The 17,781-nt window shown below is 38.2% G+C and overlaps 1 protein-coding gene across 2 annotated transcripts in view; it reads left to right on the plus strand.

Annotated features, from left to right (window-relative positions):
• The window catches only part of LOC117422365 (collagen alpha-1(V) chain-like), a 126,950-nt gene that overhangs the window by 77,814 nt on the left and 31,355 nt on the right, over positions 1 to 17,781 (plus strand). For both annotated transcript variants that reach the window (XM_058986989.1, XM_058986990.1), the window contains exons 13-28: positions 644 to 736; positions 1,304 to 1,360; positions 2,170 to 2,223; positions 2,499 to 2,552; positions 3,413 to 3,466; positions 5,197 to 5,250; positions 7,240 to 7,293; positions 7,819 to 7,863; positions 10,256 to 10,309; positions 10,539 to 10,583; positions 11,495 to 11,548; positions 13,469 to 13,513; positions 14,378 to 14,431; positions 15,086 to 15,130; positions 15,420 to 15,473; positions 17,520 to 17,564. In XM_058986989.1, coding sequence (XP_058842972.1) covers positions 644 to 736; positions 1,304 to 1,360; positions 2,170 to 2,223; positions 2,499 to 2,552; positions 3,413 to 3,466; positions 5,197 to 5,250; positions 7,240 to 7,293; positions 7,819 to 7,863; positions 10,256 to 10,309; positions 10,539 to 10,583; positions 11,495 to 11,548; positions 13,469 to 13,513; positions 14,378 to 14,431; positions 15,086 to 15,130; positions 15,420 to 15,473; positions 17,520 to 17,564 — 861 coding nt within the window. The remainder of the gene's footprint in view (positions 1 to 643; positions 737 to 1,303; positions 1,361 to 2,169; positions 2,224 to 2,498; positions 2,553 to 3,412; positions 3,467 to 5,196; positions 5,251 to 7,239; positions 7,294 to 7,818; positions 7,864 to 10,255; positions 10,310 to 10,538; positions 10,584 to 11,494; positions 11,549 to 13,468; positions 13,514 to 14,377; positions 14,432 to 15,085; positions 15,131 to 15,419; positions 15,474 to 17,519; positions 17,565 to 17,781) is intronic.

Genomic DNA, 17,781 nt, shown 5'->3' on the forward strand with positions numbered 1-17,781 from the left:
TTTAGTAAGCATAGTTATATTTATATTTTACCTTGTATATATTTAATATTTAACATTCATTTTCACATTCAACTACAGTGGTTTACTATGTAGCAAGATACTGTGAATAATTTTTAAAAAAAAGGATTTCAGATTTTTTCTTTCTATTTACTGTTTTTAAACGTTTTAAACTTTCCAGCCTTAATAATAAACCCCAATATATCACACATCTTTAGAACCAACACCCACTGCTGACAGCAAACAATGTATTGGCAGGTGATGAGAATGCTTGCTGCTGTCCTATAAATCTGCAGTTTTAATTAGACAGGTTTAATTAGGGCATATTATTTTAACGAACCTAAATCACATTACGCAAGTAGGGCCATGGACCAGTTGCCAAATCTAATTTTTTGTCTGCTACTCTAGTGACTCTGTTTCCATACATATGCTACCAATAGAGGGACAGTGGAATCTTGGAACATTATAACAATAAACAAACCACCTCCTGTGGATCTGCAAACCTGAATACAGACTATAGCTCAAGATGCATGATCAGGCTTCTGATTAAAAGTAAAAACAACAAAAGACTGCATGAGGAACTGCTTGTGGTCTTTTCCTTGCACTGTTATGTACTTGTATTAAACTCTGCCCTTCATTCCTGCAGTTCCGATTCAGTGCAGGAGGAGATGCAGGACAGAAGGGACCTGCTGTTTCAGCACAGGAAGCCCAGATGCAAGCCATAATGCAACAGGCGAGGGTAAGTACAATGAAGCTTTCCACATCAAACGCCTTTCAGATTGTTTTAATACAGGAGTTCTTCTCAATGGATAAGTCTCTACTTAACAGTGTTGGAACCACCCACCATACAGGAGTAGTGTGATTCCAGCAGTGACCTGTACTGGTGTACTGTCTGCCAGTCAGAGCTGGTAGTTTTCTGGTTTTCAGCTTCCATGCTGGTCCAGGAGACTTGGTGTTGTGTTGAGGAGCGGGTTAAGCTGGTCCAAGAGGAAAACAGATCCATTAACATTCCCTTTTCTTAAAATTTCTGCAGTGAAGTGTTTGTTGTCTACACTCCAACATTCATTAATAGGATTTTATAAAACTGCTGGCTGCCTGGTAAGAGGCCGGTAAATATTTCTTCCAATCCCCAAACTTAGCTGGTCACCAGCATGGCGTTGAGTCCCTTTTGTATTGGTTTATCGGTGTCGGATCTTCCTTAGTATAGATTAATCGGTGGTTTATTATCATATTACTTGGGTTATCTGTATTGTAAAACTTCTCAGTGTGCTTTCAGATTCTAACAACATTCTCCTTAATTTCACAGCTGGCAATGAGAGGTCCAACTGGTCCAATGGGTCTAACAGGAAGGCCTGGCCCTCTGGTAAGTAACAGGTTTTAATTTCATATTTGACATTTTAGTTGTTTGTTTACACAATGAACCATGTACTTAAACTGAACATAATCAAGCACAACTGCTATGTTAAATTCCCAGTTGTGCTTGCATAGTACTGCCAGCTACAGCAGGTCACTTTGCTATCCATGTAATAAGTAATGCAGAGGTCCTGTGGGTGCCTTATTACATATTATTGGACATACATAGTATACAAAGTATAATGCACTACCTGAATAGGGATGCCAGCAGAATAGAGTCTACCCCTACAGAAAAAAGAATATTATATTCCCAGGGGGTCCCAGAGTGGCTCACCTGGTAAAAGCACAGCAGTGTGGTGTGCAGGATGAGTCATACAGCGCAGGTTCCTGGCTGTGCGGAGTCGGCGGTCTTCGCTCGGGATTTCAAAGGGAGAGTTGCATTGGCTCTGGCGCTCCCATGGGTTAGGAAGGCAAAACCAGCAGGGACTGCATCTCTTCATCAAGCTACAGCGGACCCTGCTGGCCAGGTGCCCAGTGAGCTCAGAGCGGACACCTGCAGGGCTGGCCTTTGTCCTTCAGTGGCTGGTAGCTCGCTGACATCCGCTCTCGAGTTCCTGGGTGTAAAAGAAGAAACTGGCTTGGTCGTGGGATCAGAGGACGCCCACTGAATCTTTGTATCTCCTGAGCTGTATGGGGAATTGCTGCGGTGAAGAGAAAAGAATCATCGTGCATTGCCATTACACTGCCATTGGAGATCATTTGGTAAGTATTGTGTCCATAGCTTTTAGTATTGTATCAACTTTAGTTTTGTGTTCTCAGGGTCAACCAGGTGTTTCAGGAGTAAAAGGCGATCCAGGAGATAATGGCCCACAGGTGAGTGAAGTATCTGGTTTAACCCCATACCACTGAAAGAATAAGAGCGCAAACTGCTTTGAATCAGAATATTGTTGAATGCTGCAGTATTTCACCTATTTGTCATATGCTCTGCAGTATTTTTATAAAGGGAGTCCTTAACTATTGAAACTCCCACCAAGGCTTTAAAAAATAAAAAAACATGAACTCTTCTACACATACAGTATATTACTGGATTATGGGATTTTTACATAGCTCAAAGTGCCATTGGGTATCATTCTCTGTATTAAATCTAGGGTCCCCGCGGCGCTATGGGCCCTCCAGGACCATCAGGAAAACCCGGACGCAGGGTAAATGAAGTTTTATTTTTATTTAGATTTGTTTTGTAACTGCAGTTTGTAGTCAAATTACTTCAACCACCTGCACACCATACCCCATGTGTTATATATCTGTACACTATTTATAGTATTTTTCAAAGCATGTCATTGACGTAAGGGTAAATGTCTGTATTAAATCAAACACAATGATGGATGCATTTTATAGACAAATATATAGTACCCATGTGTGGGAAATACAGCAAACAATTAAACATGCAATACTCAGGCATCTTATTTGGCTTTTCCCTTCCAATTACAGAGTTTATAGTAAACATTTCTGTCACATTCTAATCGAAATTTGAGATTGAGTATTTTACTGGCATTGTTTTTTGTTTAAAAAAGAGGTTTGAATTTCATTATTTTCTTTGCTTCATTGAAGCCACAGAAAGTGTAATTGACCCATTGTGTTTCTTGGAGAAAATAGAGGCAGTAATCCACTTTACATAAAGGGCCTTGGAAATGAGTGTGCCAGAGCAATAAGATGCAGCACAAATAATTGAATTGGGAACAAAATGTGTTGCAATGCAACATACCCTAACATCAACAAATGAAAGCCTATGGAAATAATAAAAAAAAAAGAAAATACATCCCATACTGGAGGTGTGCGTGCCTAACATGATGCACTTGATTGGTGCCCTGTTTTATAGAAACAAAACATTTCATTTCACGAATGCCATCTGCTATGAGATATTGTTTGTCCCTGTAAAAAAATGCTCAATGTCATGTGACTTAGCTGCCTACTAAAAGCTAGTTTACTGGTGTAGGTGGCTCCTAGTCATTAGACGGCTTGTTGTTATCCACACTAACTTATGTTCTTTGATGTCTTGTTGCAGGGTCGAGCTGGCTCTGATGGGGCTAGAGGAATGCCTGGTCAAACAGGGACAAAGGTATTTTTCAAGCTTTCAAGATCATTTTGAGTGTGTTTCTCCCCTAATCCCACATGGTAGTAGTTATTCACTTTGGTTCAGTTGCCCCCCACGTGGCAAATGTTGGCTGCAGCCCACTCTGATACAGCCAGCTTTGTACTTGAGGATCTTTTGTAGTGACCCACAGTGTTTATCATCAGTGCCAGTCATCTGTTTTTAGAAATTGGTCAGAACCCAGACAATGGCTGGAAAATTGGAAGCTAAAAAACTGTTTGCAATCCAGGTTAAACTGCCAGGCAGAAGCTAGAAGTAAAAAAAGATAACAAAGGGACAATAAAGCTTTTTTCAGGAAGTATTTTCCCTCTGCAGAATAAATGTACATATAATTGCAATAATGCCCACCACGTCTGAAATATGATAGGCTGATTTTAAATGGTATTAATGTGAAAGATGTACCATCAAACAGATCTATGGTGAGATCCCGTAATCATAAAAGGAAGGATATGAAATGGCCCAGGCTAATATATACAATTCCTACAGGCTTGGCTGAGAGTTCACATCCCAATAATTTGTAATGTCTTATATTCATAATCATCTGTCCAAAGCAAGCACATGAATCCCCATAGACATAGTTTAATGTACTGGATAGATTTATTTACGCCTGTGTGGCTTAATTTAATACCTAAAACCAGGATCCTTGCATCACGCTTACCTAATTTCAAATTGTGAATACAACTCCACAATACGTTTTTGGTTCAGAGTCAAAACGCTGTCTAGACACCCTTTATCTTAAGGTATCAGCAGATTAGAAAATCCATTCAAGTGAAAATAAGATTTAATGGGGCTTAGGGCTGTGTTTTATGTGCACGGAAATAGGTAAAAAAATAAATAAATAAATAGCTAATTTAAAAACTGTAAAACCATAACTAAAAGCCTGAAATCTTCAAAGCTGTGTGGATTGCCTAATAATGCTTACACAATAAGGATTCTGTTAATAAGGAAGGTGCAGGTTGTACATATTCAGACCTTGTTTACACTGCTGTGCTCACTGTAATGAAACATATGCTGTGTTGTTTGCAATGGTGAAAGGCTTATCTTGGCTTTTCAGTTCATTGAATTACAGTATACTGCAGAGAGTATACAGCTATCTGGTGTATCTTGATATTTTGCAGTATGTTCTATGTTTAAATTGGTGGTGTGCATTCACTGAATGTCTGAATAGCAGGGCATCTGTTTTGTTTTACTCCACTGCAAAGCTAGCACCAGTTTAATAACTTGCTAACGTGTTAAGAAGAATTTTAAACAGAATGCTGATTTTAGCTCACATGCACATTACAGTATTTTCAGTTTTGTGCATAATATTCTGATTTTACTTTTAGGAAACATTTGGCCACCAGATGGGGTTGTGTTCAGTGAAAATCCCATTTAAATCAAAGGGACCACGTTTACAGGAACCATTGGGTGGCAGAGAGCTATGCAAGCCTACCTAGTGATTTGAACCTTTATATTCTGTTTCTTTTTTTAAACACCCCAAATGGTTTGTTACTTGTTTAGTGTCATTAGAAACACACCTACAACAGTTAAGAGTTACCTTTGTCAGATTGTTTCGTGCCCAAACAGTAAATGGGTCATATCACATCACATGCTGAATTTGACATAGCTATACAATATGGGGGTTTAACAGTCATAGGCACGGTATATATTGAATTATTCCACCCCCCTCAATATTGTTGTTGTTCTTCTTCTTTCAGGGTGATAGAGGATTTGACGGGCTGGCTGGTTTACCTGGTGAAAAGGGACACAGAGTAAGCCTGTTCTATATTATTGACCTTTTCTTGTTTTCTTTATTTTACATTTTCCTGGAATATTCAAACTTTTCCACCAACTTTGATGACATGAGCAAGAAATAGCAAGGATTACAGTCATCCACCTAAAGCTAGTTAGTTAAGAAAAAACAGCGATTGTGCACACAGTTGAAAAAACATATTGTTAGTTTTGATGAAACTCTCCTGTTATTACTCTCAGGGCCCATTTAATAAAAAACGTAGTTTGTACCACTCTTTCATTGCTTAAATGTCAGCAGGGACAAAAATATATATATACGGGATACTAAGAAATCTCTTGTTTCCATGAACTGAACAGTTATAAAATTGAATTTCTTCATTTTTACAGCTTTGTTATATCTGTACTCACGCCAATAAAAACAAGAGAAGCATATTTAACACATGCAATGACTTGGGTAGGGTAAAACTTTGTTTTCAGTGACTTATTTTGCAAAATCGGCCAGGCCTTAATTCAAACTTGATGTGTTTCCTGATGATTTAGCTGGATAGAAAGCTGTTATGTTGGCATTTGGTGAATACAACAATTAACAATAGCATGCTTTTATGGTGTGGAGAGTGGAACAGATTGACACAATTACTTGACTCAGCAGGTATGTCAAATAAGTATGGACCGCCTTTAATAGAAATTCTCCAAATATTAAAATGTGTAACGGTAAAACAAAAGATCCCTTTTACAAAAACCCTGTTCAATTCAGACAGGAATGTATCCCTACTAAGTAAGCACTTATGTCACAGATTTAGCTGTATTTCATTAATTTCATTATTTAATGTTTGCCAGGTCTAAAAAAAAGTTATAATGCTATTATAATGCTATTATTATTATTATTATTATTATTATTATTATTATTATTATTATTATTATTATTATTATTATAAATACTACTACTACTACTACTACTACTACTACTACTACTACTACTAATAATAATAATAATAATAATAATAATAATAATAATAATAATAATAATAAGAGCTATCCTCACAGCACTGTTATAAAGTAACATAATAAGCACATGCAATGACTAGAATTCAGTTGAACACCTGAACAGGTGATTTTCTCTGCACGGCTCTTACTTTGTCGATGATGTCATCAGTTGGTTTAATTCATGAATGTTCCATTTCCTGGCTCTCAAGCTGTTCTATTAATAGTCACATTGAGGAATACGTGTGTGCAGGTGGAGCCCCGCTGTTCTATTACTCTTAAAGTAAAAGAGAACCAGACATGGCTTTTTTTGCTTTTTTTTACCCAATTAGCTGTCCAAAGTCTACTTCAAGGATAATCCCCCTGTCTGCTTCTAATTGACAATATTTCCTACCAAAAAATACTTAAATACATGTTTCAGTAATCAGTATTATTATCAAAAGACTGCAGCCAAGCGTACTGTTGCAATATACTGGTGGGCACGTTACTGCATTAGCTGAGTGCAGTCCAGCTTTGAGTCCTGCATCATCCTTACTATCACCATGTTTAACCTAAATCCCCTCTAACATGAACTGAAACCACCCAATGAGGCTTTCATGAAACAGATCAAATGCTGAATTCTATTCTCATATATATATATATATATATATATATATATATATATATATATATATATATATATTCTCCCTGCTGATTGGTTAAAAAGTCAGTTTTGATTTATATGTATAGCTACTGTGCAGCCACATCCATTATTTAACATATGGCAGCCATTAGAAGAAAACTATAGCTCATGTATTCAAAATTGTGAATAAAGTAACAGCAGTAATGGCCTTGATGTGTCTTATTAGCAGAATACATTATTGGAAAATATAGTAAATTGTTTTCAGACATATGGACTTTGTTTGCAATGCAGTGGTGGCCACATATCACTGATATTATGGTAATTGAAAATAAATAATTGAAATGTTTTTCAGCCTGGCTGGCAGGACTATGGTCCTGTATATATTGATCACTGTGTGTCTTTGTAGGGAGACTCTGGTCCAGCTGGTCCCCCGGGCCCACCAGGAGAAGATGGTGAAAGGGTAGGTTTGTTTTTTTCATTCGTATGCTATATCAGACCTAATTTAAACTCCTCAAACCAAATGTAACATTAAGAGATGTGTTTTTTTTTTGTTTTTTTTTTTTTTAACTCATTTCATTTTTGGTGTAAAGACCTTGATAAATCTGGCCCATTGTACATCATTACTGTTCCAAACTATGAAAAGGTTCCATCTAGGGATATTTAAATGTTACTGCAAGTGTACTGTAATGAATCTGTTACAGTACAGTGGTGATCATGTTGTGTAAAGAGGTAACACTTTGTAGGAAGTTCCAGTTCATTTAGTGTTGCTTTCCATGTTAGAATAAACATGTCAGACTTCTTACTACAATGATACAGCATACCAGAATATTTAACATTTAAGATACAATACACAGTTCCAAACCATAGTTAAAATACCCTTCTTTGAAACTATGGGGCCACAAAATTCAAAATGATGAGCAAGTAACAAAAGCTCCATTACAGGCATTTTCCTGTAATAAATTCTTCAATTTTCTTTTTTTTTTAGGGAGACGATGGAGAGATTGGACTAAGAGGATTACCAGGTGAACCCGTAAGTGCTATTCTTTTAATGTTTTAAACAAATGCTTCTACCGATACATTAGTACATAACTATGGAAAGGTATTTTCTATGAAGCGCTGCGTCTGTGCGTATGTTGCACTGTGAAATTCACTGTAGCGGGGGAGCTGTTGAGATGACAAGGCTGCAAATTCTATGACTTACAGAGAGATTGTTGACTGCTCCCATCTTGAGTTCCCACCTTCTATGAATGACATATGCTGTTCTGCAGTAACCAGCCATGCATGGCATAAGGCAGTCCATTTCTAGTGTCCAGACTGTCCAGGAAGTGCACTCCGAGGTGCCCGGTATGGTATGAGGGGCCTGGCATAGAATACTGACACTCTGTGCAGGCGGTTGTTCTTTTTGATTTGCACAGTATGACAGAAAGTATTTCTGTATCTCAGAAAGAGCTCCAGGGCATTGGCACTGTATGTTAAACCTGTGGTGCTGTAAGGGGATCCAATAAGTACATGTATTTACTAGCAGTGGATCCAAATACTGTTAATTCGAGGTTTTAATAGTATTCCAAAGAGCACTGTATTTGTAATGATTTAAACCATGGTTATGTTTATATGAACCTCTCTTTATATTAATATAATAGGACCAAGGAATATGTATGGGAGTTTATATTTATGTTTTCATAATGGTATGTTTTGCACACTTTACTGAAGTTTGCCGTGCTTTTACCTAATATAACAGGAGAGGGACTCCTAACAGATCTGAGATCGGATTGCAGACGGCCCTTAAACGAAATCCTATCGAACTCCAATAGAAAATGAAATGCATCAGGGAGCTCTAAATCTGAAGGACCTTAAAAAAGTCAATTTTGTCTGGCACAATTCCAGTTCTATTCTAGTGTGTTTTAAAGAGTCATTCCTCTAAAAATAGCTTTGTTGTTCAAAAAATGCTGTCCTCTATTTGATAGTATTAACTTCATCGGAGCAAAGGGAAGCACATTTGCCAGTTTCCCTGGTTCTGAAACATCTCCTGGCTCATAGTTTATTTCTCCCCGTTTTCACCTTGATGCACCGTGTCTGCTGCACACATGTGAGGCTCAACTTCAAAAGAACACTGAGGGCTCCGTGGGTCTTAAAATCTAATAAAGAGAAAACATCTTGCTTTGTTTCCTTATAACTCTGCCAGCCTGTGAAGGACCTGATCTAAGAGTGCGGGCATGTATTACATGTTTGGCTTTTTTTTATTTTGGGGTGGTTTAAAAATATATAGCTTTAAATAGTTACCCTGCCCTTGAATCTTGTCTACAGCTTGGCCAGGCAGTATGCATTTTTCTTCTTCTGCAATAACAGCTTATTTTTGAGCTGTGATTTGAAAAAGACCCAGGTGTCTTGTCCTCTTCTGAAATCTGAAGGGCATATTGTCTAATCTCTGTTCTGTTTCTGTGCGTTGTTTTGCCACCCCTGTCGTATGTCTCAAATCTCTCTGATATCTATACGTGTGCCCACAAAGGTACTGACTCCACAGTGCCATCCTGCCTGTTGCCTTCAATGTCTGGGGAGGCATTTGTTGTTTGCATTGAGTCTTCATTCATATGAGCTCGCTGACTCAAATCATGTTGCATGTGGCTCCTCTCACACTGATTACAGCACCACAGCCAGTCACACACAAGTGCAAGTGAACCACTCTGCTTTAAAAGAACTAGATGATAAACTCATACAAAGCTATATGAGTCATGGAATTGAAAATGAGTTTAAAATATAACAACCGGTAGCTAATTAACCTGGCTCATTCAAACAGTTGACATATAATATTTAAGCACTCCATTGGTAATATGCTGTGAAGCTTTTGAAATTTGCCATGCGAGACACTCATCATTAGTGTAATTGCCACTAGCTTCCATGTTGGGATGTGACTTGTAATCTATTATACACCTTGTTATGCGTTGTATGTGACTGTGCTTTAGGAAAGGACTTAAATACTGCGCCGTGCAGTAACATTGGAAGGATTTTAAATGAAAGCTCAAATGAGAACACAGGATAAAAGGGATCTGCACAACGTCTGGCAGAGATGAACTTGCATACTGCCATTTCCCAGTAGAGTTAAGTCTGTACAAAAGCCCCAGATGGAGGGCTCACGACTAGCCTTGCAGTTTAACCACCTGCCCAGCAGATGGAGCAGTGAAGTCTCCCTTCAATTCCCAGAAAGATCTTGTACATGCTGTGGTATGTGCCTGAAGACCTGCCAGGGCTGTAATATAAGAAGATGTAACAGATGTTTGCAATTTCTATTCCTAATACTCGTGATTGCTTTGGTATCCTTTAATACCAGAGCTAGAATTTTAACAGCCTTGCTTTGAAGATGCTGTAGTGATAATCAGCCCCCTGCTTGTGTTCAGGTACCAGATTCATTGTTGTTTCTTTTGCAGGGTCCTCGTGGTTTGCTAGGACCAAAGGGCCCCCCCGGACCTGTCGGCTCTCCAGTGAGTATTGCTTGAAATTAAATCAATCATTGAGTGACAACATTGACACATCAGCAACTCTCTTTGATCCTTGTCCTTGTAGGGGGAAACATATTTTTTTATGACACATGCAAAATTAAGCTTTCAAAAATACAGTATATCACATAAAATATGTAAGCCTACAGAAAGTGTTATGCAATGTATTTACCATTTCTTCAAAGTTGTTAAAAAGGATTTCTTTTTTCTCCAGGGTGTTGCAGGTATGGATGGCCAGCCTGGTCCAAAAGGAAATTTTGTAAGTAAAAAAAAAAACAGTTTTGTCTTTAGTTCCAATATAACCGTACTCATTAGTTATGTCAGGAGAGAGTTTACTTCAAGTCAGCAATTTTCAAGTCTCAGTTTCCTAACTGACTGGCAATTAGCTAGAGGTAGCCGTTTGCAACAATCACAGCTAGTGCATAATGCATGCACTGTTCACAATCTCACAATTATTTCACAGCTGAAAAATTACACATTGTCCCTGCCAGCCAATACACTATTCTAATGAAATAGTCTACAGCACAGGTAACTTGGAATTGAAAGTGTTTAGAGCGATGTCTATGGACTGTGAGAGTATGTGGCGGAGTGCTGGAATCTGGCAGTAGCCCTGGGGTATTCTGCTCATTGTAAACAGCTACATAATAGTGTCTCATTAAGCACTGTGGATGTATTTATATTAGAACATCAGTTGGGAACCAATTAGATATAAAGGTTGCTTTGAACTACACTTCCAAAGATTCAGATTCAATTTGTTTCAAACTCATAATTCTAAGCATCCCTGTTGTCTCAATAAAGCTCCCAGAATCTTGTCTAACGTCCGAGGACAGTACATCTAGTACGGCACAGTGTAACCATTTATCTGTCCCCCCTGCAACCAGTGGGTGTTAGAAATCCCACATTGAGGGTTGCAGAGGACAGGTGAATTGTTATACTCTGGCATACATTAGATACAATTAAAAACTAGATTGCATGTTGTAAAAGAACCCCATCACAGATCTCATTTCCCTACATCCATTTTTAACTGTGCGTCACTCAATGGTGTCAGTTGTGCAAACGCTGTGCAGCATCAATAATGGAATGTAAGCGAATCTAGCCTGTGTTCCTTTATCACACGAAGTTCACACTTCACAGAGGTATAATTAAATGAGATTGTAATTCCCTTTTCAGGGTCCTCAAGGAGAGCCAGGCCCACCAGGACAGCAAGGCAACCCTGGAGCTCAGGTAAACATTTCAGGATCCAGAGATTTGTCAGATGAACAATTCAGCTGGGGGTTTAAAACTATGTCTGTATTAAACAGCGGTATAAACATCACATTTGTGTATGTCAATGGCTTGAAAAAGTAATTTGATGGGTGAGTTTACCTTATAACAGTTTAAACCAGTACATTTGCACAAACACCAGTATTTCATTTGCCTGGAATTAGGATTGATTAAGACGTAGATAATTCCATGTGTTTAATCCTATTATAAACTCAATGGTCAGAAAAAAACAACTAGATCACTGCCAGATAATATTGTTACAATACATAAAAAGCATGTTCAGTCATTTCATTGACTTAAAATTACAAGAATAGCTTTTAGGTCAGGAAATCTGCCAGAAAACAGGACCTCTTCCCTGATTAACCAAACAAACGATAGTCTTTTTAGTTATTCCCGTGTGGGGTATTAACAAATTCATTATTACCAGCAGTTTGGTAATTGATTTTTTTATGGTGATGAGTGATCAATAGTTCATCCCTGCTGTATAGTTACCCATCCCAGTATGTCCCTATAAATTGTGATGCTGTGTCATAAAAGTCTTTCCTGAAGTCACATTTACAATCCATGGGATTTAAAACAAAGTCACAGTATTAGAGTACTGATTGAGTTCTCTTTGCAAAACTAATGTGCATTCAGACAGATGTGACAAATGAATCCCAGAGAGTCCCTTGACTCATTTGATGTGTTCCGAACTGCACCCATACACACAGTTGTTAAGTATTTGTTTCTTATTATGTAGATTGGATCTTGCAATGCCAAGTTCGATTAGTTATAAAACATAAATGGGTCATAACTAAGGCTTTGATAAACATCTGAACTAATGAACAATGTAACTGCCTAACAAGTACCTTTTTGTTCTTTATTTTAACTTAAGCTGAATTCAGATTAATCTGCCACCTGAGACTGCTTTTGCTACACACAGCACTATACCTGTTATCTTACTTATTTCTTATTAATGTGAAAAGAAAAAGAAAAACAGATACTTACCATGCCTTTCACATATGTGTCTTTGATCACACACACTATCTTTCAAGACCAGGTCCTCTCAAAGCCCTGTGCCAACATTGTAACAACAAGCACTTTCACTGTACTGTAGGGTGTCTCTTGAGATCTTTGCAAGGCAAAAAATGAGAAGAAAGATGTATGTTTTTTATTGTTTTTATTAAGATTTCAAAATAAGTGCAAAATAGTGTGTACAGTAAGTAACAAAGACATTATTTCCCAGTATTGAATTCTTCCTAAAAAAAATAACAGGAGGTCTGTGCCATGTGAATTTAGTCTAGCTCTGACTCACTATTTTACACATTTTAATTCAATATAAAATATGTGCTAGCTGGCATTACCAGGTTTCTCATATTGCAGCCCCAAGATGTTATTTAAAAAAATGATTTATACTACTTTGCATTTGTCACTCCCAAGGAACTGGCTGTGTAGCTGCTATTTTGAATTAATTTTAATTGGTGCTTTCACTAAGCGACATGCTTCAGCTAGGGGAGGCATTAGCAAGTCAATACCAGCAGGCTATATAGAAGGAAATATCCTGGTTTTAGTTCCACTTGGACTAAGAGAGCGTGCCACCCCAGTAAAATCCACATTTATCGGCACACTTGAATACAATTCTGTGCACCCAGCATATCAGTATTCTGTTTTTAAAGTTATAATAGTTATTTATTTCTAAACCTAGAGTAAATATTTCAGTGAATATGCATATACAGTAGCAAACACATTGTAGTTTACTATAGCAGCTATATTGAGTATATTATAGTGTGTTTTTCTGTATTTCTATTAGACTAATGCTGTTCCTACATGTTTTTCTTTGTGGGTTAGTGAATAAAACTGCCACATAAAAATAATAATTATTATTTCGTCTTCTTTTAACAGGGTCTTGCCGGTCCCCAGGGTCCAATTGGCCCACCAGGAGACAAAGTAAGTCTAAAATCACTGGAAAAAAGCACCACGCTTTGTCTTAACTAGGCAGGAATATTTTCACACAGTCAAACTTACTAGTAGTCCTGTTTAGTTGATTTCAATTTACCTATATTGTAGGAAAGGTAACACTGTTCAAAACAGCAGCCCAGCAGTCTTGTGTATTAAACCTATTGAATTAATTTTCTTAGGGTTTTGTTTTAATTTTCTAATTTGAAATTGAAGTGAACGGTCATATATAGATTCAATGTATTCCATAATACTTACTGAGTACTTACAAAGCGGTTTCCTTGGTATTTGCACTGGTCTCACTGGGAGTTGATAATTTACTCTGGCTGTTATTTGCAGTAGCTGAAGTACTCGCCAATCACAATCTAAAAGCCTATATAACAAGGGGATTATTCTTGATACTATTCATGCTTCACTGAAGCCATATCTATTTACAATACAATCTCAGTGACAATAGCAGTAATTTTTATGCGCTCTCCAATATGATGGCACTGAGGAGCGCATGGATTCCTTTCCTTTCCATGAACCTTTTGGAAGAGTTGGGATTCGGCAGCAGCTACAGCTCTAGGCTGAACTGCGTCCTGAGTTTAAAATGGCTCAAACAGCAAGCTGATCCCCTCTCTCCACTAAGGCACTCTGTTCTCTCAATGCTAGTCTATTTCCTCCCACCCTCCAGACTAGCAGCTGGCCTGCCCTTGATGGTATTGAGTGTAGCTGAGTCAACTCTGTCCAGGAATGGACGGCTCAAACCTCCTATTGCAAAGGAAGCTGATCTAACCACGGGGCTGTGATTAATGCAAGCTTGGCTCATTTTGTTAGATTTTTTCCTGATGGTTGTTCTCTGCTTCTTTTCAGGGTCCTTTAGGCAAGCCAGGTCTGCCCGGTATGCCTGGAGCAGATGGTCCTCCGGTAAGCAAATGCAATTCACGCATACAGATTTGAAATCCTGCACATACAGTAGCTGAATGCAGTTACATTTAAAAATGAAAGACAGCATTGAAGACCCATCCCTAAGTCATTAAATAGGACAGGAGGATGTTGAGTCGATGCGTGAGTTCTGCACTACGGTGGCCAGTGCTGAAGTTGCTTGTGATGACTATCAGGCCAACTCATTGGAAAATGCAGAGGCAGTCAAACCCTTCAAAGCCTTTATGTAAGGGCTTTCTTACTATCTTGTAATGGAAAAGGCTGAATATCAATTGGTAGTGAATCTATACCATTTCACACGCTGTAATCTTTCTGTATATGAGTGATTGAGTTCAGATAGTTTGTGCTGATGCTGTTCTGTTGCACTTGGCATCTTTAACACGTGACGCAGAACTGAGTGACCTCACTTCCTCTATTCCTAGTGGTTTATTATGTTAATACTGTCACATGTATCCTTTAAAGGGCTAAACCAAAGCTAATATAATATTCTGTGATGTTCATGATGAGGTCCTAGCTCTTTGTGTTGCAGTCACAAGCCAGAGGAAAGCGCCATTAGTAGCTCCCTTCACAGCTAGATACACAGAGGGGTGTACAGTATGTTGTGCTGAAATAACATTTGATCTTTCTTGTTCACAGGGTCACCCAGGCAAAGAAGGCCCTGCTGGAGAGAAGGGACACCCAGTGAGTTATTCCTTATTCTCATTGTATTGCATTATCATTTAGATTAGCAGGGCTAGGGCAGATTTACAATACACCAGCTCTGTCCTGCTGTACTGTGTGTGTACCTGCTACTATATTTCAGAGCTTACATGCTAGCAAATAACTAACTGCAGTTAACTTTTGATTCTTCACAAAATAAACTACCACCTCACACAATGAAAAATGCAAGTAGGTAGAGATTTCATTAGTCCGACAGAAATATTATTCAAAGCGATGCATTGATTTTTAAAATCTTGCTTGTCTTTTTTAGGGGCCAGCTGGTCCACAAGGCCCACTTGGCTATCCAGGACCCAGAGGAGTCAAGGTAAGACAGCCCTTAAATCCAGTTCATTTTTGGTAAAAACCTTTTTGCAGTTTAGGATGAGGAAAAGTGAGATTGTGGAAAAACCATTCACAGGGAAATGATAGTAGTTATTTAAATATTCTGAGTGTATCTTTTAGTCTGTCGTCTGTAAACTGCTAAACCATTTAATCTGTTGTGTTGAAATGTCTGTCTGCCTCTCTGTCTGTCTGTCGGCATGTACAATATTTTTGGTCTGCTGTGGATAATCCATGTCTGAAAGAGTATTTTCTGTTACAAGTAAACACCTTCAGCGATTCTTCCACTTATAATGACAGTGCAAACTTTTCCAGACAAGAGGTGTTGATTGGTTTTTACAGTTTGCATTGCTTTCTTTAACTGTAATATAGCAGTTCTATCTTTTAAATTACCTTCATGTGACCGACACCAACATGTATTCACAGTATGTATTGATCCGAAATGTCTGCTCCTTTCTCTTTGTATATCTCTATCTATAAATCTATGTATGTGACAGGATTGGCAGAGGTTGAGACTCAGAGACAGTTTGAAGTTCAAAATAAAGTTTTTAATAAACAAAAATAATCAAATAAACAGGCACAAGGGCCAAACAAAAAGGTTTCCAACACAAAATAAACACAAAACAAAACTTACAAATAAAGTTTCCAGGCTGGGCGTTGCCTTCACTGGTCAAAAACACACAGCACACACAAAACCACTTCTCCTCTTCTAGAACTCTCTCTCCTCTAGCCAGGGCATCTCCCCTGGCTTTTATCCCCTGTGGCTGGAGCCCAATTAATCAATAGTTGCTGATTATTCAATTAGGGCTCCAGCCACATTCTCACATGTTTTCCTGGCAGGGAGGAATTTAACCCCCTCCCTGCCAGTCCCAACCATGTTCATAAAGACGGGGCAGTCCCCTGTCACAATGTAATATTATCATATTGTTATCTACTAAGTTTACTATGGCATATGTTTAACAGCAGGAGCAGTATATTTTTTTATGTCCACCAGCCATCATGATCTGCAGGTCCTGGCTCTATTACTTGGAGACTGGGAGAGCTGACAGTCATGACAGCTGAGTTTAGTTTCACGGCTTAAACATCAGAGTTTACATCAAAGCTGGGAACATGGGCCAGCTAGCTAATGAGGCCAGTGCACTGTACAGTAACTGGAATTGCAGGCAAATCTGTATCACAATGTTGCTTTGTTCACTGCGTGGCTTTGAAGTGAACAGGGAATTCGGTAATTCTTGGATCAAATTGGTTTTATTATAGGGTGTATTATTATTATTATTATTTCTTTCTTTTTCTTTTTCCTATTTTTTTTGTGGCAATTACAAGGGTTGTCATACTGTCGCTCCCAGTAATTGCATAAGATCCTGCACAAGTCTAAGAATCAGGTTGTCATGAATGAGATGAGTGGTTTCAGTTAACAGGGACACTAAACTAGGATACAATCGACACTTTTTTTTTATTTTTGTAATTTTCATTGCATTTGTCTTTATTGAGTTAAAAATAGATTTTAGTGAAAAGAAACAGCTATCGTAACTTGACTGATCACTGACCACAGGTTTACCACCCCAGTGCTCTGTTAGCTGTGCTGGAGACCCACGTATTTGTCTAACGATCATCATTAAGCAGCCCTTATTATTATTTAATTTAACACACCTCACCTTTCAGCACTTACTATTTGTCTTATTTTTCATTCAAATGCAATGCCTTCAGAAACTGCTATTCATGCTCACTGAACTAGATGCAATTCCACTATTCTACCACAAGAGGGCAGATAACTGCTGTACTAGATTATTGTAGTCAGGTTGGGCATGTGTCAGAATATTCAGGTATCTAATGCAGACACCACAAAGAGCACATACTGTATACAAGGTGGCCCTTAGGTCTAGTTCATTAAACTTTTAGTTAAAGGTTAAAGGTGTCTGCATTGACCTTAACTGAAACACTTCCAAAGGAATTCGGATTGTCTGTATGTATACAGTATCTCAACAGCGAATGATTCGCATTTTATATCTATTTTTGTTTGTTTTGTTTTTAGGGTGCTGATGGTGTCCGTGGATTAATGGGTCACAAAGGTGATAAGGTGAGTGAAACGTACTGGACTAGATGCAGAGTATTACAGGGCCAGAAGAGCAGCAGGGTCAGATTAGCATTGCAACAGGAAACCTCTCTGTCATCCACAGATCATGAAATGGCAAGCTTTTAAAAAAGAATTCTGTAATTTAAAGATTTCAGTGTTTTGCATAGCATTAAAGAGACTGTTCACTGGTTGCAATAAACCCCCGATTAGAAGTAGAAAA

This window comes from Acipenser ruthenus, chromosome 15 (assembly GCF_902713425.1).
Source record: "Acipenser ruthenus chromosome 15, fAciRut3.2 maternal haplotype, whole genome shotgun sequence".
NCBI classification, from domain to species: Eukaryota; Metazoa; Chordata; class Actinopteri; order Acipenseriformes; family Acipenseridae; genus Acipenser; species Acipenser ruthenus.